Here is a 27,806-nt window from a genome sequence, read left to right as displayed (position 1 = left end):
TTAAGTTTGGCTCTTAAGAGAATTTTGAAACACTGCTATCCTTGATAGCACTTTCATGAGTCCAAATTTTATATGGCCGTTTCTAACAAATTATTAGATATCAGACAATTTTACTCATGCATACCTGTGTAATGATATTATGCTAAATAAAGTTTTTTGCATCTGTAAAATTTCATGCCTACTTAAATAAAGCACCTTTTGAATTAGATTTTTATTTTTATGTATAAAAATAATTCTGATCTTAAAATAGGTGTTATGTCAGTATGTTGATGTTTTTTTCTAATTGATAAGTATATAATATATCAATGCTTCTTTTCGTTAATGAAGGCAACAGATTAGTTATCAGACTGTAAATTGTTGGAATTACCTCTTTTCCTTTGCTAAACTTTACGGCTATATATTTTATAATATAATACAAGTTAAAATCCTATATAGGCTTTTAATTTATTATATTTAGGCTTAAATGTTAATGTTTTAATTTTATTAGGTAGAGGAAATATAGACAGCAGTTAATAAATATAATAATTATATTCTTTATTATTCAAAACTTCAAGGCGACTGGTATACTGCAGGGGATACATTGCACAAATTTGTGGTTAGTGGTCAACACAGGTGCACTTTGTTAATCTGTGCTTTAAGAATCATGGGTGTTCCAACAATTCTAACTTCCGAACTGGGGTAGTATTAAGAATTAATTGATTCAAAAATCCTGTCTTATATGAGCCAGATTCTGATTTGAATCAAGGGTCTCAAGATACACGTTCTCATAAGCGAAACTCTATACCAGAGACAATTTATCCATACATACCACACATATACTTAGTTTTTATTAGCAACTGTTTTAGCTAGTTTTACCAACAAGTTGCAATTAAATTAGCTGATCTAGAAATAACAGATGAACAAGTTACAGTATATTTTAGTTATAATTTTCTAATTTTGACGTATTGATGTTTCTATTTTTAAATTTATTATTCTGTAATGTAATGTATAGGATATTTTTTAGTATATAAAAGTTGGTTTTGTTACGAGAAGGTGAAAGTAAACAGCAATTAGATCTACAAACAAATATAATTCAGTTTTCTAACATTTTACGATACATAATTTTTATAAATGTACAGGGTAAGCTCATGACGTGGTAAAGCGGTACTAGTGGCGGTCAGACTTGCTACCAGACGTACAGCGGGAGTGCCGAGGACGCGGCTGCACCGCTCTGATATGCTTTATCGTGGAACAGGTATGACGAACTTACGGCTAACATGAATTTAGAATAATGAAACGTTCGAATTCAATGTGCTGTCAGGTTACAAATCTACATTAGACACCAATGACTAGTAATTTATAAAAATTTACGCTAAGTTTAAGCGTATCGAATTTCAATTTTACACCAAACTGCCAGGCTGTCTCGCGGCCCGAGTGGGCCGCGCTCGGCGTCACTTCTGTGCGTCCCTTTGGAAGACAACAGAGCTGAGTCGCTTCGACACACGAGTTTAACATAACATTTGTGCTATCAAAACGTTGTGTGCGAGTCGAACGAAATAATTCATACGGATTTACAATTACATATGTACCTAAAGCCTCCTAGCTGATGCGTTAGGACATTAACATCAGTATAAAGAGAAATATTACGTCTTATGCTATTATTTTTATTTTTAATCTATAATTTATTTCACACTGACGATTCAACATGATATCCACGTAGAGGACATAAATGACAGTAATTATTGCACAATACTATTTAACAACTACTGGGTTCAGTACATCGGGGACACACAGACACAGCGTCATACAAGGAAATATCAAACGTCGAACTTATCTTAGGTTGCCATGTGTAGTCATTTACTTTAATTTGAATAATCCTATATTTTATTAAAAGTATCATGTAGTTTGGAAGAATATGATTTCCGAGTTAGAAATATAATTCACAAATTCACCGATATCCTATTCTGATATATTTTCATAGATGGCAACCCCAAAAATGTATTACAGAAGAGATAACTTTCAATCACAATCCACACACATCAAAAACCAATATAACTATATCTGGATGTATGGAAGTTAAACATTTCATTGCATAAATAGATACAATTTGTATATTTAATAATATAAATAAATCTGTTCTAAAAAGTTGTAATCAGACCCGCTGATTATTATATGGTCATTGGAAATGTCCACCATGTTTTTAGATATATTGCTATAATATAATGAGAAAATACTAAGAAATTTTGAAATTTACACGAACATTAAACATAGAAACAAAACAATTAAAAAAAAAAAAAATTTAATTTCCATTCGTTACATATAGTAAAACATGGCGCACATTATTTACACAAAGCGAAAGTCTAGCTCTAAGAATACAGAGTATAACAGAAATGCAAAAATTATCAAGTATGGTAAAATTTTAAATTTTAGTAAAATATTCAATGAACATTTTATCCGCAGACAAATCAATCTTGTTATACTCGATATTCAAATCACACGGCGTTTTAATTTAACTCGTCTGTGAGACCGGTTCGCAATGGACTAAACAAACTCACGATACACACAAGTCCACGTAGAGGGCAGTACGAGCGAGTCAAAACACGAGATTTACAATAGAGTACTACAGTGACAGTTTCAATTGTAAATTAACCGGATGTGCTCACGAAGGCACTTTAAGTGATTTCCTCTATTGCGAAATAAATTAAAACTATAATTCGATAACAAAAATAAATCATTTTTCTAATAAAACTTTGACATCAGCAACTCGGGAATGTATAAGCTAAGTATGAGGAACACAAACCTGTCGCATTGAAACTGTTAGTATACAAGCAAGCATCGAGAACTATGGACGAATCAATCGATATGACGTTATGTACTGGAGACGAAACTTCCGATAGAGACAGTAGGGCGGCGTCACATTAAAATTAAAAGTATCGTGACATCGTACTTTAATATAATTAAACAATTATAATGTTCTATGGCAACTGAAACAATTTGTACACGTTTTGTACGTCAAAAAAAAATAGTAATATAACACAACACACGACACCCCTCAGGATCTGTCTATACTCCATTAATTTCCTAATCTACAAATATTTAAATTACAATAAGAAGTGACAAAAACTAACTACTACATGTAAATATAGACTTACATATTTAGTGCTACATATGATTTATGTATTCAACTACTTTGGCTGGATTTACAAATGAAGGCAGGAATTGAAATAATACTGGGGCGCTACACCTGAGGGTTGGGATATGGCGCGCACTCGACATGGCGGAGGTAACACGGGCTCGGCTCCGTTCGGCCGGACCGAGGAGATCCGACCGAGGAGGTTGCATAACTCATGGTCATACACACGCAACGAGGGAGTATCATCGTGAAGAGACAATGCGGGCTCGTTTCAGTTCGCACGCTTCTCTGTACGGTGTTACAATCATAACAAACCTCAGATCTATTTACTAAAATAGGACGAGGAAATGACAATAAAGAATATTTTATAAACGTAATATTTCAAATAGACAACATAAACAAACCTCTCATTTAAAATATACACACAACGGTCTATATAAAAATAATAATTAAATTAAATAAAAAAAAATGAATTCGTCGGCAACGCAACGACTACATCCCAATTTGCTCTTTACAATATGCCTCATTGTAAATTCTCATCGTCCTGTACTGTTTACACTCTCGTAAATATTAATTAATTTGGCATTCACTAACTGATTGTAATATAACATTCTCAATATACATAAATATAGAAACATTTTATTTAAATTAATAAAATAAATAAATTAATTAGTTAGCGAGAAGATTTAATCTAATCACCGATAAAATGAAACTTTACCTAATTTAATATTATATTTTTTTTTTTATGATTTCAAGCCAGTGTTAGGTGTAACGAACAATCTTAAAAAATAGAAAATGGCGGTAGCAGAGATTATCCTAATATAAGACAGGATACAGCGCCGTGTAGTATTGCATTGTCGTCCCACTACTAAAACATCTTTTTTTTTTTTAATTTAAAGACTAAATGCCATCTTCCCAGTACATACTTATCATGATTTGACACCCGCCCTGTCACCGAACTGACATTTGACACTTAAAGGATAAATTCCTTTTTTAAATTATTTCAGTCAAATTGAACATTTGTGAAAAAACGTTACAAGGAACTACGTTACAATGGAGACGTCGAGTCGTTTACTAAACAGTAATGAGCTGAGCTGTATTCGAGTGCTCGATAATACTACATAGTTTCACAAACTTGTACGCAAATCATTCGAAAGGCGCCAGTCTAAAATGGACTCATCTACGTTAAAATAAAGTTCAATGAATTAGTTCTAGTCTTCATCGAACGAGCAGTGCAATCGATGACAAAGCGTGGGATCATTATTTACATAGCTACTAAGGCATTTTATCTATCTAAAATAAGCGTATTATTGTTACAATGCAATATTATCCGACGCTGGTAGATTTATTCCCCCCCTTCCTTAATAACGTAATCTTTATTTTTAATTAATAAAAAATAACATGGCACAAACTTCAAATATTTAGGAATATACAAAGAACGAAAATAAAATATAATGGTATAGTTATTAAACGAATAATAACTAGGATATAAATAACTTTAGTGAGATACCATAGCATCTTTTAGATGTAATCCATCTTTTAAACGGCTGAAAACCATATTAAGTAAATGTTGCCATTAAATCGAATAATCACTTCTTGAATTTTCCAACTACATCCAATATCCCTTCCGGTATTAATACAAATCACATTCCATAAAATTTTCCACAAAGTTAAATACCCTGTTATATAAAACAATCCATTGCTATTGAACAAAATAATTGCCATAAGAAAAAATATTTTTTGACAATTTGAGCAAGAATTGTTTTAAACGAGTATGGTTTCCAGCCACGAACTGAACACGAAAGGCAATAGGGGGTGTGATTACGGCAAAGGGGGGCTTCGGTGGGGGGCCGGTCGTTCATCGCACGTCGGTCAGGTTGCTCTTGTCCCCAAACAGTTTAACGAGTTGCTCCTCGTAGTCGTCGATGTTGCGCTTCATTATCTCCATGCACGGGCCCAGCAGACGCTCGAAGGTTTCCACGTCGAGGACTGGAGTATTAGGACATATTTATTAATTACTCGATATATTTACAAATATATACTACCCCACATTGAATAAGCACAAGTTTTTTTAAATTTTTTTTTACATGATGGTAAGTGGTCACCATCACCCATAGACAATGACGCTGTAAGAAATATTAACTATTCCTTACATCGTCAATGCGCCAACCTTGGGAACTAAGATGTTATGTCTCTTGTGCCCGTAGTTACACTGGCTCACTCACCCTTCAAACCGGAACACAACAATACTGAGTAATGTTATTTAGCGGTAAAATAACTGATGAGTGGGTGGTACCTACCAAGACGGGGTCGCACAAAGAACTACTGTCCCAATTTTAGGGTTAGGTGCAGAAATGGGACTAATTATTTTTTGAAAATGTAATAGTGTATTACACTATGCATCTTCAATATGAGTTAAAAGCTGACCTTGGGGATAAATTATATCCACACATGTAAGTTATATTGCATGTTTTCCTTCATCATTACATAGTATAAAACAAAGTTGCTTTAAATGGACTTAATGCTTGTATTGGAAATAGTTATTTTTTTACTTTTCGTAGTAAAACTAAAAACAAGTACAGTTTTAACGTATTATATTTAATAATTGAGTGATTTGAAATCGTATTTGTATCGAACATCTGTCACGAACGTGCGAAAACGTTAAGAAAACATTACGTTATAAGTATTTCGCCCTTGGTGTTATGAAATTATCACTTGTTATTTCATTCAATGAACTTCAACGAATATTAAAAAAAATAAGAGATATTCAATATTCTTAAGGAATGCAAGCACCCACGTACAAGCAGTTTTTTGTTATCTTGCGCCCTAATAAACATTTTTGGAAAAACTAGAGTGCCGATCATATTTCGTACAAAATCAAGAAGACATTCCTGATTATGTTTATCTTTGAGATGTTGTTTATAATTTACAAACAACAATTCCCACTGCTGGGCTAAGGCCTCCCCTCCCTTTGAGAAGTTTTGGAACATATTGCACCACGCAGTTCCAATGCGGGTTCGTGGAACACATGTGGCAGAATTTCCATGAAATAAGATACATGCAGGTTTCCTCACGATGTTTTCCTTCACCGCCGAGCACGAGATGAATTACGCACATTAATATTCGGTGGTGCTTGCCTGGGTTTGTAGCCACAATCATCGGTTAACATGCACGCTGATGTTCTAACTACTAGGCCATTTCGGCAAATATAACTTACAAGCGCACTGAATATTATGATGGTAACAAATTTAAGTTATAAGTTATGTAAGTTATGTAACCAGAGGGACAATGCATAACTATTACTGCTAACCACTATATTATAACGTATATGTTATAATATTGTAAACTTACATGCGACTTTGGTGGGGCCAACGGCATACGCAGAAGCAGCACGAGGCTTGTGGGTGACGAGAGCCAGTTCACCAAAGTATCCACCTTTGCCTGTAACAATAAAGACGGTAACTCATTATTTAAAATAAATTTTGATCTGTTTGAGATTAGTAGATAGTTATTGGTCTTCAATGGCGTATATACATTGGCGCTGGTAGCAATATTAACCATTCCTTATAGTACCAATGTACTGGCAACCTTGTTGACTAAGATATTATGTCCCTTCTGCTTATAGCACTGGCCTTACCTTTCAACCTAATACCTCATGGTGGTAGGGCTTTGTGCTAGCCCGTCTGGGTAGGTAACACCCACTCATCAGTTATTCTTTTGCCAAATAACAGTACTCAGTATTGTTGTGTTTCGGTTTGAAGGGTGAGTGAGCCAGTGTAACTACAGGCACAAGAGACATAGCATCTTAGTTCCCAAGGTTGGTAGCGCATTGACGATGTAAGGAATAGTTAATATTTCTTACAGCGTCTATGGGTGATGGTGACCACTTACCATCAGGTGGCCCATATGCTCGGCCGCCAACTTATAACATTAAATAAATAAAAAATAAATACCTAGAACATAACGATAGTAAGTACTGCTTGTTTGACGGGAGAATATTGTGAGTATTACCATCAAGCACTATCAGGTATTGAATATAGGGTGAGGGTGAATATTATAATATGCATCAAACGAAAAGGTCAAAGATCACGCTTCGAGCTATCTATATGTATCGGATAATTTATTTATAGCTTATGAAGCAGTTGTATTTCGTTTTAAAAACATTTATTTCTAAAAAAAAAACAGCCTATAAACTATTTTGATATCATTCTTTACAATGATTTGTACATCTATAATAGCTAAGCTTCTTCATATAGTATAAGCTAAATTATATGACATATTATGTAACATAGAAATATGTAACTATTATGTTTGTTATTTAATTACAAATAACGAACGAGAAATTGATGAATCACTTCCATTTATCGCTAAACTTAACTTTGAACGGTAACCTTATCGCTATATTCCATTGTTTACTTTCAACATAACTTCTAATGAAACGGACCGTTTAGCTTATGACCGCACGAACCGTGCAAATTCCAAACCAAATTATAAGTTGGCGTAGATCGATATCGTCTGATAAAAAAATACATCGTTTTGTATGGTATTTTACAAACAGACATTTTTAGTGATGCTAAGTTAACTTAATCATTTTCACATACCAATTTTCTTTTTCATTTAGGATGCAAGGGCAGTAATCAGGGGGCATTTGAATGTGGGACCTAGGGATCGATCGGGGAACCTAATAGGATGCAAGGGCAGTAATCGGGGGGGCATTCGAATCCGGGACCTAGGGTTCGGGGAGCCTAATGGATGCAAAGGCAGTAAAAAGGAGGCATTTGAATCCGGGACCTAGGGATCGGGGAGCCTTAAGGGATGAAAGGACATTAAACAAGCGGCATTTGAATCTGGGACCTAGGGATCGATCGGGGAGCCTAATGGGATGCTAGGGCAGTAAACAGGGAGCATTTGAATCTGGGACCTAGGGATCGGGGAGCCTTACGGGATGCAAGGGAAGTAATCAGGGGGCATTTGAATCCGGGGCCTAGGGTTCGGGAAGCCTTATGGGATGCAAGGGCAGTAAACGGGGGGCATTTGAATCTGCGACCTAGGGATCGATCGGGGAGCATAATAGGATGCAAGGGCAGTAATCAGGGAACATTTGTATCTGGGACCTAGGGATAGGGGAGCCTTATGGGATGCAAGGGCAGTTAGCGGGGGCTTTTGAATACGGACCTAGGCATCGGGGAGCCTTATGGGATGCAACGGCAGTAAGCAGGGAACTTTTGTATCTGGGACCTAGGGATCGGGGAGCCTTATGGGATGCTAGGGCAGTTAGCGGGGGTTTTGAATCCAGGACTTAAGGATAGTTCTGGGACGGGACAGAGGGTGCAAGTACGTGTAAAGTCTCACCGAGGCGTTTGATCTCGTGCTCGTTGCCGTCGTCGCGCGCGATGCGGATGCTGACGGAGCCGTCCTCCACGAAGTACATCCCGTCGGCGGTGTCGCCCTGCCGGATGATCAGCTCGCAGTCGATCAGCGTGCGCGGCAGCAGCGCGTCCGCGAGGTTGGCGCGCTCGTACGGCTGACGGCCAGAAACATTACGCTATAGCACCACACCAACAACAATAGATATATTTTGACGACCACCATGGTCGAGTGGTGTGTACACCGATTTTCATGGGTACGCCATTTGGTTCCCGGGTTTGATTCCCGGCCGAGTCGATGTAGATTACAATTAGTTTTCTATGTTGTCTTGGGTTTGGGTGTTTGTGGTACCGTCGTTACTTCTGATTTTCCATAACACAAGTGCTTAAGCTACTTTGCTTTACATTGGGATCAGAGTAATGTATGTGATGTTGTCTTATATTTATATTTATAGTTATTTAATACGGGATATTTACCATGATTTGTATTTTTTGTTAGTAGAGCTCTATATTTCGATATTATTTACGGATGTATTGCTAATAAAAAACATGGTAAATATCCCTTATAAAATAACTTTAATAAAAAAACAACCATGTTAATTTAAAATCTCAAATAGATAAATTGACAGACACGAGAGGTAACATTGGACACCCGGCTGGAACAAGTTACTTTCGATATACATTAGGTATGTTAGCTAAATAAGAGACACACTGAAATAAATTAACAAAATTCTAGGGTAATTAAACAACAATGACTCTTTTTTTTTTAATAAAAATTCCGCGTGATTTAAAACAATGGCAAAAATAAGTATAAATATATTATATGAAACCGTTCGCATTGGAAAGACAGAGAGAGAGAGAGAGAGAGATAAAGATGGTAAGGTCAAGTAGGAGCATAACGAGAGAACGCCTTTTTCTTACGTGACTATTAGAGTCAGTTCACTCTACTGTTGATCGCGTATATGAACATTTTTTTTACGTTGTAAGAAATATTAACTATTCTTTACATCGTCAATGTGCCACCAACCTTGGGAACTAAGATGTTATGTCCCATGTGCCTGTAGTAACACGGCTCATTCACCCTTCAAACCGGAACACAATACTGAGTACTGTTATTTAGCGGTAGAATAACTGATGACTGGGTGGTAACTACCCAGGCAGGCTCGCACAAAGCCCTATCTCCAAGTATATACATAGTTCCGAAAAACTTAATATACATATTTATCTTAATATAATATAGCGTCAAAAAAAAAGATCGACGTTGAAACAATTCGATGTAGTTTTATTTCAAATAAAGTTATTCATACATTTTTTAATTTAAAATGTGGCAAACGCAATATTTATCCTTATGTTTATTAACCTTGCAACATTTATCAGTATTTCTCAATCACACATTAAAATTACAAATGCAAAAAGTCGATATTTAACGACAAATATAATCATTAGAGAAAAATAATTATATCCGCGAGATCGTAAAAAAATTAGGTTGAAACACTGTTTATTTTTCAACGCACACATGTATACATTGAATAATAAACATTTACATGTGTGGTGGTTTGGTATGTTGTTTTGAAATATGGTCAAACGATACAGTCATTTTCTGTTTGGCCAACGAGTATTATTTAAATACATATTTTCAAACTTAACAATTTCTGTAAAATTATTTTCTAAACTGTCACAAGTACCTATCTGTATTTAAATATTCAAAGACAAAGTTCTGGGCCTTTTAAATCTGTCTGTCAGATTTTATTTTGTTTTTTGTTTGTTAGTCATTGAGAGGTTATTGCTATTAATAAAAATAATTGGAAAAAGAGCAAAAAAAGTTCGCAATATAAATACATGTCTAAATAAATTATTATGGTATTTGTTTCATATTTATATACCATATTTTTAATATAATTAATTTATCTGTAATAAGTGAATTATCAACACTGAGAGCCGAGATAGTCCAGTGGAAGGTATTGATCTACATTGAAGATAGCAGGTTCATATTCGGACAAGTACGAGTTATCAATTGTTGAATTTCGTTTTAAATACTTTCGTGGGGAGAGAACATCACTAACGAGATGAAATAAGTACCAAAAATTTGTCATTTCAAGCGTTGTCCAGGAGATCATTCACGAGCTGTTATTTTCATATATGAATCATGTCACCCAATTCATCAATTTCAATATTTTGTATAGATTTACGGACGCTCGGGTTATGTTCAGTAGTTCGTAGTTTATTATCACACGTATGACGTCGGCGACAACTTGGCCTCGTCATATGTCATTTGGCGCTGACGTCAGAGATACCTCTGCCAGTTAGTGATACTACATAAATAGACTATACGCCTTTGTATTTTGCATTTTTGCATATTTAACAAGCGCTATTCAAGAAATGTAGGATTTGTATAACAAGAGCTGGAATTATCTGCCTATCTTATGCACATTATGAATGAGATGGGGTCAAAGGTCCCTCTGACGTCTGCCCGTGTTTACACTTCTTTCTCAGCGCGAGAGTTATTCTGTTATAACTCACTCACTTGAAACTGATTAACAGCGATAAGCATTGCATCAGTTTTATAATTACTATAGTCTCAAATCACTTTCTGACAATTCGCTATCGAGTTATCCGGTGAGTTTCGCGTTCGTTCTTACAGAATATGTCTAAATATGTCCGTGTCGTAATAGCAACCTCTTGTTATCTTTTTCACGTAGCATGTTTACAATGACGTTTGTGTTTTGAAGTTTTTCCAGTTGTTGTGGTGATAAAAAAATAAATTTAAATTGTCGTGGTAAATTTATAAAGGACGTTCGAATAATTATCAGAATAACTTCAGACGATAATATCGAAATATTGTTGTTATAATATATGAAGTTACAGATTTAATACTTATTTAATTCATGTTCTTAATTTAAAACAGACGATAGTTGTTTTTTTAAATATACATTTCTATTTTGCACTTATGTAGAACACACTTGAATTAATTTAAATAATCCCAAGATCAATATAAGTGGTAGAGATCTGCGCGAATTGATTAGCAATGACACTGTTTCGTAGAATCTATCGATCGAAATTTTAAGAAATTCGCTTACAAGTAAGGATTATATTGATAATTAAAATGAAAACAAATTTATGGCTAATCTCAGGAACATTATGTTCAATAAACAAGTATTAAAAACGATAAAACTTAAAATAATTCACCACACATTTCTGACAAAACCTTACACACTTTTATACTCGTGTATTCAATTGTGACATTTATTTATATTAATATTATAAAAAAAAGTAAAAAAAAAGTGTCTGTCTGTCCGTCTATCTGTTACGCTTTCCTGGCCAAAACATCGAACCGATTTCGATGGAACTTGGTTTAAAGCAAGCTTGAAACCCAATGAAGCCCTCCTTGGGTTTCAAGCTTGCTTTAAACCAACTTCCATCGAAATCGGTCTACTTTTTTATAATGCTTAAATATTAGTTATATTTAAACATTTGCAACATTCAATATGGACTTGGTGCATGTAAAATAATTCAACTATGCACAGTAATTTCACTGGGATCGCTTATTTAAAGCCTGCTCGCTTATTCTAGGCGGCTACGTGAGTTGAAACTCTGACATTTAACCGTGAACGTAACGCTTGACTAGGCATATAGGTATTACAAATTTCAGGGATAGGTCAAGATACAGGTCAGTACGGTAACAGAGATACTATTTAACTACTTTTGAAAAAAAGGAAAGTACATTTCCCACTGCTGAGATAAGGCCTCCTCTTCCATTAAGGAAAGGGTTTGGAACATATTCCAACACGCTGTTCCAATGTGGGTTGGTGAAATGCACAGAATTTCGACGAAATTAGACACATGCAGGTTTCCTCACGATGTTTTCCTTCACCGCCGAGCACGAGATGAATTTTAAACACAAATTAAGCACATATATATAGTGTTGCTTGCCTGGGTTGAACCCGCAATCATCGGTTAAGATGCACGCGTTCTAACCACTGGGCCATCTCAGCTCCTAAACTTTTTAAAAACTAGATAAATGAAGGTAGTTTGTCTTTAAACTTAAGACGTAAGTCCTCATACAGATATTCATCAGATCTCTCAATATAAAAATGTTAAACAGTGCAGTTGTGGAAAATATTCAGAGTTAAGTAGAACTAGTCCTAACGTCAATTTTATAGTAGTAGGGTAAGTAGTCCGTATTTTGTATTATTGATTAGTGATAATGAATATTGTACATGGTGTCCTACTTTTCGTTCATCTATGTCGTGAGGTAGGCTGCGGCGAAAAGGTCTCTAGGCCATGTAATGTATGTTATAATAATTAATAATGACAGAAGCATGCAAGTATCAAACTTAAAAGGTGAATAATACGAAGAAAGTGCGATTTGTCTTCAATAAATAAAACGTACACGAATTAATAACCTAGTGATTTAAAACAGTGTTGTTTTAAGTTAGGAACTATTTGCCTTTAAATTATTACATACACTTATACAACATTTATACGCTTTTACAACAGGATCCCAGAAAGCGTTCAAAATGCTTCTGTTGATAAATTAAAAAAAAAAATTAAGGAACGCGTTAGTATTAAAATACAATTAGCGAGTTTATGTTTGATAGCACACCTTGGGAATGAAACGATTGCCTCCTGGCTGTTTCTATTCATATACAATTATGTATCTAATTAATTTGACAAAAAAAGACCCGCTGAGTTTCTTTAGCCGGTTCTTTTCAGGGCAGGTGTTCCTTTTTCCGAACCGGTGATTTTGGTTAATTTGACCATCAATAAGTAAGTGTAACGCTTCTATGTTGAATAAAGGAATTTGAGTTTGCATTTGACAACTAACAGTGCCGAGTGAGTATTGGTACTTAATTACAGATAATAATTAAAATGTAGTAATAAAGAAGAAATTATAGTAATTACTAGGTGTTTATAAGTATAGCCTAGCCGAGCACGCGATACATTTGTCTAGGGTCAACGAACTTGGGGCCAATTCTATCAAATCTTTGATGTCGATTTTCTTGAACTATGTTCATCACTAACAAGGTTTAAGTAACTATTTTTTTTCCAAGTTGCGCTACAGAAATTAACTATCAAATGAGATTGAATAATACTGAGACAAAACTAGCTCAATCTTTCTTAATAAACATTACCATTATTATAATAAATAAAGTCTAAACCCATCCCAGGAAATCTTAAACAAAGATTTAAATCTGGATGATCACCAACTAGTTATATTTTTAAACGAAGAAGGGACATATCGCAAAGAAACCCGCATGTGTCTTACGCTATTCTTAAATTAGAGCAGCGTAGTCAAATAGGCTCTACATCTTCTCCGCGGAGAAGACTTAATAAACAAATCATTAAGCGAATTATTTATGTACTTTTATAAACGCAATCTCCAATGTCAAATATCTTCAGTGCAATTTTCATTAGAGGTATTCAATCCCGCAAACGTAGCAGCCGATACTCAAACCACTTCGGCCGACTGGCGCCCTATTTAAAAAGCTAATAAACCTTTTACTTATAGAATTCTAGCCGTTGCTCGCCTCACTGGACGTAATTAAACTTCAGCTATGATTCTTTTTTTTTTTTAAATTACCAACACTTTAATGTGACATATACAACCTCTTTGCAATATTTTATTTAACACATTTACCTATTTGATCCTGTTTAGGTAAGAATTATAAGAAATCTTATTTATATTGGTTATTATTATAATGGAAAGTAAATGCGGTAAACTCTATCTAAATTTGGAACGATTTAATCTTCCAGATGGGAAATAAAGTTAGCCCGAGTAAGGGTGAAAGGTTGATTACTCTGAAAGTACAAATTGATAGATAGATAAGTGCTTTTTTATGACACAGTAAGCAGACGGCAAAATGGGCTATCTGACGGTAAGTGGTCACCACCGCAGATAGACATTGGCACTGTAAAAATATCCTTAGATAGCCAATGTGTCACTAACGTTTAGAACTGAGATGTTATGTCCCTTTTGCTTTTAACCTTACCAGCATTTAATAATTATTTTAATGTAAGCTAATAAATAAAGAAGTTATCAAATAGCATCATAAGAATTAACATAGACTAAAACATTTGTACATAAATATATGTATCTATGTAGATCTATACAAATGTGAAAGTAAGTTCTGTATGTCTGAATTTGATAAATTTTTTTGAAACCATTTATCTACGTAAAACTCGCAAATATAATACGCGAGCCACGGGCGATAACCACTCTCCCAGTATATAACATAAGATCAATAAATAAACTCGTACAACTTGTTTAAACAAGTACATATATATCTGGCTCGAAGTTGTCAGCTAACTCAAAGCTAAGCGACCTTAATTAGATCAATATTGCGACACTTTATCCACAATATAATATGACCGGTTAATCTTGTCTTTGATCTGAATTAAAAGATTTCGTTGATAAGTTATATATTTCGCCACCGGAGACGTTTTCGTAACTTCTGATATGACGATACGTGACGTCATCAATTACTCAGATTATCACGATTGATTTGATAAAGTACATGTGTATCTGAAATTTGCGATATCGTTATGTCCGTTATATAATAAATCCTAAACAGGGTGTGTTTGTACACGTAATATAATTATTAACTAATTTGGTTACGAGTTATTTTTTGTACCGATTTATTTTTTAAAGCAAGCAACAATCGTTGACAATGATAGTGATAATTCGGAAGAATCACCACACCTCCGAATATACACAGAATTCTTTATTTAATAAACACCCGCTCGCTTTATTTAATCTTATACATAAATATGTTTACTGGCCGACTAGTGTTGAAAAGTCACAAGGTCTAATTCTAAATCTATTATCATTCTCGTTCCTATTATGAGGTATACCCAGAATTTACCAGTGTAATGACATTAAAATAGGCATTGCTATTATTATTTAAAAAAATCTTATAAGCCTTTATCAATGATTATGTGCTTGATACGTTATACTGGGTCAGTTCGGCTAACAGATCACGTGGAGCTTAGACGAAGGTCGCGAGATCAGATCCGAGCAAGCAGTTTACTTGGGCTTCAATTACGTTTATAATTCATATCGTTCTCGATGTAACAAAACATCGCAAACTATTTTGCTAGCGGCATAAATAAATAAAATATGAATTACCTAAACTGATATTAGCTGTAATAAAATAAACGGTATAGAAAGTTTGTTTCTTAGAATTAACATCGCTCGTATGGAGCACTTACGTTGAATGTCAATTTAGTTAAATTGGAATTTTTCTGTCTGTATCACTTGGAGATCGCCCTACTTTCGGGATGGTCTCCGAGCGCTCTCACGGGAGCGAAAACTTTAGCTTTGAATGTTTAAGTAGTAATTGTCTTCAGTCTGTTTCATTCCAAATTGTAGGAATGAAACAGAAAAAAATATATATTAAATCTGATAATAACAGTATGTTTTTTTTTCTTTTTTATGGTATTGGTTGGCTGACGAGCATATGGGCCACCTGATGGCAAATGGTCACTATCACCCATATACAATGACGCTGTAAGGAATATTAACTATTCCTTACATCGTCAATGTGCCACCAACCTTGGGAAGATGTTATGTCCCTTGTGCCTGTAGTTACACTGGCTCACTCACCCTTCAAACTGGAACACAACAATACTGAGTACTAATATTTGGCGGTACCTACCCAGACGGGCTAGCACAAAACCCTACCACCAAGTGACTGTTATTTTAATACAACTGTCATAATCCAAAGTTATCCGTATTATAATACAACTGTCATAATCCAATTATAAGTTTGTTTGGTTGATTCAAAGTGTTATTCCAACAAGTTAATACAATTTTTATTTATAAAACTAGATTTTTTAAGTCTTAACGCGCCAGTAATAACTAGCTATCCGATTAGAGTAATTCTTTTTGCATTAGATAGTCCCTGTTGTCGAAGGTTATAGTATGTATGACTTCAGTGCAAACAGTAATACACTAACTATAAATATAAATAAATTTGTCCTGTATAAAATTGACACGTTTCTTAAAAATTTAAGGCGACAAGCAAAGAAGACTAGAAGTTATAGATGAAAAAAATTACGACGGCAAATTTAACTTGAAATTGCCATAAAGTAATGTAACGCTAGTTGATGCGTATTAACTCGCATTTTAGAGGTTGGTTGTCAGTATAAAAAGTAGTCTAAGTCCTTTCTTGGGATTAAAGCTTGATTTATACAACATTTAATAAAAATCTTTTGACCTTGAAACTGTACAGACAGATAATCATTTTCGCATTTGTATATTACAAAGTTTATCCAAAAAATAACCGACAACATTTTTTTTCTTCAAAATTAAATGAGATTAATAAAAAAAATGTCCTTTGCCTAACCAAAAACAAAACAAATCGCTTAATGACGGAAGTCTAAAGAAACAATTTAAAAAAATCTTCCTTCTTTTACGAAAATAAAAACACAGACTTGCTTGCTAAAAATAATTAACAGCCTGTAAATGTCCTAAGCCTAGTTTACACAACTGTTTTCACAGCTGGGACAAGGCCTCTTTCATTGAGAGATGAGAATTTGGACCGCTACGATACTGCATGTTTTTACACGTGCTAGATTTGAATTGACTACATGTATGATTCCTTACGAACATTTCATATGAAGGTATCACCACCAGTGATTGATAATTTACGTAAAAACTCATTGGTCATCAGGGTATCAAACTCGCAATCTTCTGTTAAGACAAAGAGTCTATGTGAAAGAAAATACTACTATTTTTATTTGATATTTTTTGTGTTTTCTGTTATACTACGTGTCATGTTCGAGCGAAACAAGTCTGCAGCTCGTTTGAAAACCGTTGACGTACAAAAGCGGCCGTTATAACGTAAGCATTTACACGGAAAACGTGTGTATTGATTGATGTTAAGTTTTTTAAAACCGGCCACGCGTATTTTCGGAAGTGCCGACGATATAACTCGGTCACGTGAGAAAGGTATTCTCTTTGTAATGAGTGTAGATTTCTCAACGATTACTCATTCACGAATACTGGAAAATTATACTAATTGTCTTAAAGTATGACGCATTCGAAATTAAGATGGCTATTAAAACGACACTTGTGCCAATATTGTTAATTATTTGTTGTAAAAAAAAGTAGAGTTTAAGTCTTTAACCACTGCTGGGCTTAAATCTCCTCTGACATGATAATCTTTACTGATTCATTGGTATAATTGGGTTTATTGTGGATTAAACAGTGGCGGATTTACAAATCTGCCGCTAGTAGGCTATTCAATTTTTGCCGCCCCTACTTTTTTTTGCAACATTTATAATTTGTGTTCTATCGTCCTCATTACATCTGTTTTTCCCGTTATTAGTATGATTATAAACTATGTGATATTTCTATCAGTTACTAGATTATTTTTCCATCTCGCTATGTATAACGTAATGTGTATACATGGGATTAGGATTAAAGTAAGAAGTGTTGCATTAGATAGCCCATCGATTGAGAAAAGATAGCCGTCTATAACATCATTTGTTTTTATTCTTCGTATATATATATATAGAGATAATCGTATCTCCATAGACAATTTGATCGTGACTTTAGTGAATCTTTACATTTCGCTCTTACGTTATTTCAATGTGTCTGAATGTTTCATAACAGTCTTAATATAAAAAACATGCAAATTACAACTCTATGGTATGCATATATAAGGTTTGAATATAACATTTACGGGATATTTTCCAGTATGCAGATCATATGCAATAAAAATAATTACCGGCGAACTGATCCCCAAAAATAATTAGCTTCGTGTATTTGAAAAATAATTTCTTTAACGTCGTATATATAACTCTACGAGCTTCTTAATTATCTCGAAATATATGTCTCTCGTGTTTCTTGAGGGGTGACCCCAAGGGCACAGCAGTAAGGCTCAGCGTGGGCGCAACCGCGCGGATGTAGACAAGTGACCATATAACGTGTTTAAGGAACAAACACAATCTTGTTACTCCTGTTACTCGACTGCATAGAGTCAGTAGTTACTGACTTCTTTTGTGGGTACAATGTATACGCTTCTACAACAGGATCCCAGAAAGCGTTCAAAATGCTTCTGTTGCCAAATTTAAAAAAATTGTTAAGGAACGCTTGTGTGCAAAAGGTTACTATACAATTAGCGAGTTTATGTTTGATAGCACACCTTGGGAATGAAACGATCACCTCCTGGCTATTTCTAATCATATACTACTATGTACCTTATAAATTTGACAAAAAAAAAATAACAGAAAAAAAAGACCCGCTGAGTTTCTTTCGCCGGTTCTTCTCAGGTCAGGGTGTTCCTTTTTCCGAACCGGTGGTAGTGTTTATTTGACAATCAATAAGTAAGTGTAATGCTTTTATATTGAATAAAGGAATTTGAGTTTGAGTTTATTGTCGAAGCAGTTGTATTAAAATTTCGCGACATTACAATTGGGCGGAATTTCATCATTCTCAATATCACGGGCTAATTTTAGTCACGTCGAAATTTCAACGTACACATTCTGTGACATTTGGCTCAATATCGTTTCATTGAAAATAGTGTTTGTGTTCGGTCCTTGTGTTTGAAATTCGAAAATTTTCGAACATTTTTTTATACCCTTTCCAAAATTGAATAGTGAAATTTCTTACACTCTTCTTGCCACGTAGCCGAGAATCGACACGAGAGAGAAGATATCATATAGAAAGAGAGAGCTATATAGGCTATTCCAATGAAAATAGGAAATAAGATAAACAAATCTTACATTCACGTATTTCATACGATTTGCTAACAAAACAACTCAGCTATATTGTGCACTAGTAAGAGTTTATGATTAAGATATCTTTATTTATACTTTACTACTTATTTTCACTTAAATTTTACTTCCAAAACTTCCGAGAACAGTTCAAAGGCCATAGTGCACTCAGTGAATATCATAGATTAATCAAGCTTTTGTTTATGTGTCTTTTTTCCTGTTATGGTTGGAAAAGAGTATACGTGTATACTTTTAATCATTTTACTTCTACGTTTATTTTTCACTTTCCTGAAATCTATTGAGTGATCGTGAAAGGGGACGGAAGTGTGTAAAGTGTGTAACAGGAAGTCGGGGAAGCTCGCTATTCGATTTGACTAATGGCGGTCCTATAGTTGTGACGTCAGTTTGTACTAACTTATTTCACGAGAGGATATATTAATATCGCTTATTAGCAAGGGGAGATGACAATGTTACATATCATATACGACTACTGTAAGGCGCATTCAAATAAATCAATTTGAATTTCGAACACAGTAAACAATCCTTCGTTTCTTTTTAATCCTAAGTTCGTCTTATCGGCTAAACTAGATACTTTAAATCAGTCAATCAAAGCGCTCTTAGTTTCGTATAGCAAAGAACTATAATTAACAATAGTATTCTTAGTGAAATAACAATATAAATTAAAATTAATCCGTGGTATAATTGTATTATATTGAAATAATTAGTAGCTGAGATGGCTTAGTGGTTAGAACGCGTTCATCTTAAACGATGATTGCGGGTTCAAGCCCAGGCAAGCACCGCTATATATATGTGCTTAATTGTGTTTATAATTCATCTCATGCTCGGCGGTGAAGGAAAATATCGTGAGGAAACCTGCATGTGTCTAATTTCATCGAAATTCTGCCACATGTGCATTCCATCAACCCGCATTGGAAAAGCGTGGGGGAATACGTTCCAAACCTTCTCCTTAGTGGGAGCGGAGGCTTTAGCCCAGCAGTGGGAAATTTATTGGCTGTTACTGTAGTCAAACACAAAATCATTTTAAAATCTTACAACATCTCTCCAGCATTTCCATTTTAAAAGAGTTGGCAAAAGCGTTTGTCCGTCACAATAAAATTTCTTGCAATCGCCTTACATATGTAGATCCTTAGCGATGCGTTTCGCCACTACGATTCACCAGTCACCGTTAGATTGTATTACTTAATACAACTTTGGTTTGGCGTTGACACAACCGGCGTTGTATGCGCATGGCATATAATTACTTACTTGAATATCGAAACGCAGCGAATAATCGTATTGCACTGAAGAAGAACTACTTAAGATGTTTCATAACTTATAGATTCTCGACCAATGATATTCTAATAGAATAGAATAACAGATATGTTATATACTAAGGAACATAAAAAAGTGTGCCGCGCCGGGGACCGTTTATTTTAGTTTATTTTTACATTTCGTTAAAAGTAAAAAGGATAGCTTGATAAAAAACAATAAGTAAAAGGGATAATTAGATGTTTTAATTATGCAAAACGTATTACTAAATCAAACGACTAAAGGCAAACGTCACAATTAGGACGTTTTCTAGTCATCACTTTTTGCGCATTAATAACATATCTGTTTATTTCAACATCATTGTTCTCGACTATATCATTGATTACTATGGTATAATTTAACAGTATATTTTAGTACCGACTGGAAGGAATCCTTACAAATACAGTATAGGCTATATAGGCTATAGAGGTGGGTGACGTCATACCTGGAGCGCCTTCAGCATGGGCACCTTGTCGAGAAGCTCCTCGTAGAGCTTGCGCTTCTTGAAGGCGCTCTTGAGCAGGATCCGGCGGAAGGTGTGGCGGTCCATGGCCCACAGCGCGCCGGCCGACTGCGCGCGCACGGACGCCGCGCGCGGCATGTTGTACATCAGCGCCAGCTCGCCGAACGAGCCCGAACCCTCGTACGTGTGCACCGCCTGCGACACGACCACCCCCCTTACTTACTACTCACCCTCGCTTGCAATGACCTGCACCTCTAAGGGTACATAGACTCACAATGACCTGCACCTCTAAGGGTACATAGACTCACAATGACCTGCACCTCTAAGGGCACGTAGTCATCAGCCCGCGTCTGATCAGTCTCCGTTCGTTTCGCATACATTTGCAAAGATTGCTTAATTTTACAGACAAGTCGAGTTGAAGCCGGCGACAAATACAGGCAGAGTCGAGATGGCCCAGTGGTTAGAACACGCGCATCTTAACCGATGATTGCGGGTTCAAACCCAGGCAAGCACCGCTGATTCATGTGCTTAATTTGTCTTTATAATTCATCTCGTGCTCAGAGGTGAAGGAAAACATCGCGAGGAAACCTGCATGTGACAAATTTCATTGAAATTCTGCCACATGTGTATTCCACCAACCCGCATTAGAACAGCGTGATGGAATATGTTCCAAACCTTCTCCTCAAAGGGAGAGGAGGCCTTTAGCCCAGCAGTGGGAATTTACAGGCTGTTACTTTAAATACAGGCACGATGCCCTCACATTTGGTCCAATGAGAAGCGACTTGTGAATGATCAGGCGCAGTACTAGAGGCCTAACAGGCTTTCCTAGTTGTTGTTCCTTCCAGAATTCGATTATTCTTAATTTTGTAAATAATATACATCCATCGTATATTATATTTGTATACGTAGGGATTATTATCACATATACTAATATTTCATGGAATGTTTTGGTTATATTAAATTTATTTTAAAGTACAATATGATTCCAGAAAAAGTATATTTAACAAAAGAGTTCCTATTCAAATAATTAAATATATAATCTATATATTATTTCATATAAGTTCAAAGTACCAGGAGCTTCTCACTAAAAATAAACTGAATAATGTACCTTTTCAACGCCATCGTCCCCGGTAACTAGTACGTCGAACACTCCATTCTCGATGACGTAGAAATTGTCGCCGTCGTCGCCTTGTCGAATAACGTACTCGCCGGGCACTGAGCGCTTCTCAAACATCGCATCTAGTACCTAACAATTTATACAAATATATACATTTTTATTCGTGTTATATAACTAAAAATCTTTATTTATTTGACGTTTTTGGTTGTTGCTTTACCCATTACTGTTTTTTAATGGATAATCATCCCTTAAATTAAATAATAATAAGCGTTGAGGTCTTTTTCTTTCGAATGTTAAACCAATGATGAACGAATGCTAGAAATCTGTGTTTAACTAAGAACCGTTAGAGGTTTAAAAGCATATTAGTTTTCAAAATCAAAAATCTTTTTTTTTTCTTTCAATTTACTATTTAAATAATATCATAATTAATAAAAGTTTGAACTTAACAAAGCAAGTCTCTTTCTGAACCTAAATCGCCATCATATAAAAAGATATGTTAAATTCAATTTCAAGTGCGAATAAATAAAACACAAAATTCATATTACCCGATCAAGGTAAGTGTTTTAGAGTAAATAATTTCGAAGGATTAAGGAAAACTTAGTGACACGTTTTCGTTAATTTAAAATGAACACACATATTCGCTTCACCTTACGTCGATAACTACACCTACATTATGCATGCAAAAGTTGTTCATACATGATTACACTGAGCCCTATTCTCAACGGGCGCGATGAACATGAACCCAAGCGAAAACCGACATTTTTAGTTCGAAAAGTATTGCCATCCTCCAGTTTAGGGTGACGTGTTAGCATAACGATTATTAATATCTCAGATAAAAAAACAATTGCAAATAAAAAAAAGGAAAAATATTAAGAGAAAATTCTACTTCAAATAAATGAATGGAAAAAAGTAATAATGATATGTCCTTTCTCAGATTATATATGATGGATACCGTAATGGCACGTAGTGGACGCCATTATTGTTAATATAACCATTATTAATATCTCAGATAAAAAACAATTGCAAATAAAAAAGGAAAAATATTAATAGAAAATTCAACTTTAAATGAATGAATGGAAAAAATAATAAAGATTTACATATGTCCTTTCTCAGATTATATATGATGGACACCGTAATGGCACGTAGTGGACGCCATTATTGTTTTCTCTCTATGGTTCTATGGCTGTGATCGTTCGTCATAATTTAAAGTGAAGTGCGAGCGAATAAACTACATTGCCATTTGTCAATGCTCGTCAACCGTCATCACAAGCTAACTAGAACGATAGATTGACCAAATAGACAAACTTGTACCATTTTTACGAAAAAAAGAATGATATTAAAACGAAATACATCGATTCGAATCCATCCTTGTCACAAATAAATATAATAGTGTAAAACAAAGTCACTTTCTCTGTCCCTATATCCTTTTCTATGCTTAAATCTTTAAAATTACGCAACGGATTTTATTGCGGTTTTTTTAATAGATAGAGTGATTCGAGAGGAAGGTTTTTGTATATAATACATGGACGATATAGTAAGGAAACATTGATATTTTTAGAAGTTTGTAATGAGATGTCGTAAATAAACAAATTCTGTAGTATATTTAGTATGAATATTGCACCCGTGCGAAGCCGGGGCGGGTTAATAGTTAGAAATAAGTTATATATTGCTTGGTCCGCACGCACTGACAATTTACAGCGACAAAATTCATTTTTTTAGTGAAAATTTTAAAGTAATTAAACCTATTATGCATTTATGCGTTGGATGACACTCATTTGAAGTTGATATCATAAAAATATAGTAAAGAAAAACAATCACGGACATACATAATATTTACAAACAAAACCGAGCTATCTGATAAGACAACCTTAACAAATAAAAAAAGTATTTAAAATTAAGTGACATAAGGTATAGATGAAAATGTTTAAAAAGTTAATAGAAGTATCGACCAAAATTATAATAATTCCGATCGGCTATTTAATAAGTCATAGAAATAAAAAATAATCTCACTGCCGTAAAAGTAAATTACGTTACTTAAATAAAAAAAAAAAAAACGATGAACAAATTCGTTTGTAAAGGTTAGTAAGTATAAAAAGAAAATAACAAAAAAAATATAAGAAAATCTTATATCCACCCGTGCGAAGACGGCACGGACCGCTTATACTTCTATATTGATTGTTTGATGATTAAATATATTGATATTACTAATTTTACAATTGATTCATGATAATTTATTATTACTTTATGGTTGTAGTGTAACTAGTACATTTTCTGAACACGCATGACGGCGGAATTTTTGATAACACGAAGTGATAAAAAAATAGGTAAAGTTAATTTTGAGTATTTATAAGAACTCTGCTTTATAATATGTACATAAAGTAATGTCAAACCTGCTGCATTTGTTGTGCATCGAGCGAACGGAATAACAAAATGCCACGGACTGCCTCGGCCAGACGAGCGCGTTGCGCGTCCGACTTCGGGAACACGGCCGGTGCTCCCTCATCAGAATCATCCTCCTCTGGATCATAGGTCTCAGCAAATACCGACTTACGTCGATTGTTGAAGCGCGCCACTGGCGGCTCTGTACAAACACACCTCACATAAGCGAAATGAATTTCAAATATGGAACACTTTCTAATAATAGACAAACTAATTTCATTTTAATTGCACTAGTTACTAGCACAATGGTAACGACCAAAATCGACCTTGGCATTGTAAGACGTAACATGGAAATTGCAGTTTAAATAAGTATTAATATATTTCCTTTTTGTAATTTATAGCTTGTGTTAATAGAGATAATAAATTGATTTAATTATTTTTCGGTACGAAATATCACTCTTCAAATAACATGTTCTGTGTATTTAAAATTTTTAAAAAAACATGTTCCTATGTAACCTACTTAGTGCAATACAGGATGTGAACTATTATACAGCTATTGCATAATTACACTAGCCCTGAGTCTTGTCTTGTCTTTATATATTCCACTTGACAATTTTGTAACCAAGTATCACCTCTAAAAAGGTAATATTACATTCACATATGAAGTCAATATTGAATTGAAATTAGTGAATTTTTGATAATTAGAAACAGTCACAAACAAGATTTATCAAAATGTTAGCTTTACAAATGGAATATGATATGGAAGAGTAACATTGAGACTATGATTTATTTGTTTACATTTGCACTGGCAGCCTGCCTAAAGTATGTGTGCTTCGTTACCATGTATGAAATCTTTGCTGATACCTTTCTATTCCCAAATTGTAACTAATTTCATTTATCGTAACATATATGTGAATCACACTATGTAAAATCAATAAGTAATCAAAAGCACATCTTTATATTGGTTATATAATATGACATAATCAAAGTTCACATCTGTTTACAGTGATTTTTACTTAATTAAATTCCAAGGCCCGTTTATTGGTAATTTTCATTATACGTCAACACTTGTTATTTGTAATTGTATGTAACATTTTCAAAAGGCCACACCTGTTCCGTCTCACGTTGAAGTGAGTTGTGGACGAAAAAAAATTTAAGCTTATAATCTCAAAACTTCAAAGTGTTTGAAAATAAACAAATAAATGAGATCACCGTACAGTAAAATAGAAAAATTGCAAGATAACACTACATCATAACAAAACAAGATCAAAAACCTTCGAGATTTGTTTAAATTTTATACCTGTTTTTGTAATAGTAATTTAAAACAACTATTGATTAAAATTATTGTTTATCCACAAGCTTGGACTATCCAAATAATTATATTATTATTTTTGGGCAAGAGATTAATGAAAGACTATTTGGCAACAACATTTTATGTCAATTTTCAGTATAAACCCAAATATCATTGAACTAATTGTTTGTGGCACGGTGCCAATTATTCGGAATAGTTTTTCGAAGTAATTTGTAAGAAAATAGACATTAAATAGATGTTAAAAGACATATAACAAATATTAAAATAATATTTGTTTGTGAAATTTAAAATATTTTTATTATTGTTTAGAAGTTTATGTCATTATCAGTCAATTTTGTGACTACATTATTAAATATTAATATTATATATCACTAATATAAAAAAGTGCTATTAATAATATTTTAAAGCTTATGCCAAAAAAAAAAACGATTTCTAAACATTATTTCATATTTTATTTTGGCAATCGCATAAAATGTAGCCATATTGCAATAGCATCTAAAAGCAATCAACTACATAATATGATAAATGTATGATAATTTTATAACCACATAAGTGATAAAAGGACTACATCAATTCTGGTCTTGAAATATTATTGATTTGGAAGAAAAACATGTTTAAATGTGGTTTGCATTAGTATTTATAGTTTACTACAGTGATTGAGGTTGTATCTGGTAATCTCTTCTCTCATTCTCAAAAACTAATGTTAATTTGTTTCTCAAGTGAAATGCAATTAGTATGTGTGTGTTTTTAAACACAAAAATGTATATTGAGTATCACATGTATAGACAATCTGAAAAATCAATAGTGCAACAGATTGTACAAGAAAATTTATAGTTTATATAAAATAGTATCTTGTTGCAACAGTTTCATGAGTATGTATTTAAAATTAAGTATTCAGTTCATTCATATGGAAATGACATTATGATCACACTATAACAGCCTCATTAACTAACCTTTCGACGTCGTATGGTCGGGGGAGATTATTATAGAGAGATATAGAGAAAAATGTACCTTCTTCATCTGATATTATAGATTCATCAGGAGTGCCTGCGGATGGGCCCCGCACTATCGTCGTCGTTCTGTTATTCTGTAACCTCGTGAAGAACTCGACCGCGTAGTTAATAACGTCTCCCGGTTGTTCCAATAAATAACTTATGGTGAATTCCAATAGGATTTCTCTGAGGTCATCCGGGACTTGGATCCGTCCACCTTGAGGCCTGCTCATCTCTAACCGCGTCGCTTTGCTTCTTCGTTACTATGCCCCTTAGGGAACGTCAAGCGACTCACCAAATTAAAACTTTGATATCATAGCCATTGAATTAGCTAAGCGACACACCAACGAGCAATATTACGATGGGGAAGTAGCACTACATACAAACGTTAGTAATAAACAAAACCACACTATTAACTGATACTTTTAAAATAAATAATTCTGACTACGAATAGTTAAATGTAATGACACACTTTTCTCAAAATATTCGTCGCCCTCCAGCCTGACAATTATAAAATCTCCTTTCACTGAAAAGTAAAAATGGCGAAATCTGGATTGCCCTACTTCTCTAGACTACTAATCGGTCGCCTAGTTTTCAATTTGCATTGCCATATAAAAATTATAAAGGCATAGACTAAGGACAGATGCACAAAAAGAAAAAAAAAAAACGATAAAGATACATAATTTATAGCTGTTACATAAATTAACTTTATCCTTAATTAACTATATTAAATGAATTAAAAAATAAGATAAACATTTTTTTTTAGCATAATACGTTGTTTTTGTAATACTTATGATTGTTTTATGTAATATTTTAATGTTTTGTTTAAAAATTTTACAAACTTCTTTTATTTATGTATTAATCTCAAAAAAAAAATGTTTAATTTGATAGAAAATAAATTTGTGTAGAAAATTCAGTCGTATTATGAGCTTACATTTAAAGTTACGTAATTAGGAGTATAATTATCCAAAATTTACGCAAAAATTGAAAATAATCTTCATTTCAGTCTTCAATAAATCTATATTATTAGTCTTCTAG

General features: G+C 34.1%; 1 protein-coding gene across 1 annotated transcript; it reads right to left on the bottom strand.

Moving 5' to 3' along the window:
• Nucleotides 1–1,049: 1,049 nt before the first annotated feature.
• On the bottom strand, nucleotides 1,050–27,365 carry LOC124537216 (cAMP-dependent protein kinase type II regulatory subunit). The gene is made up of 7 exons (XM_047113972.1): nucleotides 26,788–27,365; nucleotides 24,476–24,666; nucleotides 22,077–22,214; nucleotides 20,951–21,163; nucleotides 8,465–8,636; nucleotides 6,464–6,553; nucleotides 1,050–5,101 (listed from the first exon to the last, which is right to left on the bottom strand). Exons 1-7 carry the CDS (start codon nucleotides 26,999–27,001, stop codon nucleotides 4,971–4,973), a joined length of 1,149 nt encoding a protein of 382 aa, XP_046969928.1. The 5' UTR covers nucleotides 27,002–27,365; the 3' UTR covers nucleotides 1,050–4,970.
• Nucleotides 27,366–27,806: the final 441 nt, after the last annotated feature.

Source organism: Vanessa cardui, chromosome 18, assembly GCF_905220365.1.
Source record: "Vanessa cardui chromosome 18, ilVanCard2.1, whole genome shotgun sequence".
In the NCBI taxonomy this organism is placed as follows: domain Eukaryota; kingdom Metazoa; phylum Arthropoda; class Insecta; order Lepidoptera; family Nymphalidae; genus Vanessa; species Vanessa cardui.
This window is presented reverse-complemented; position numbering and strand designations above follow the sequence as displayed.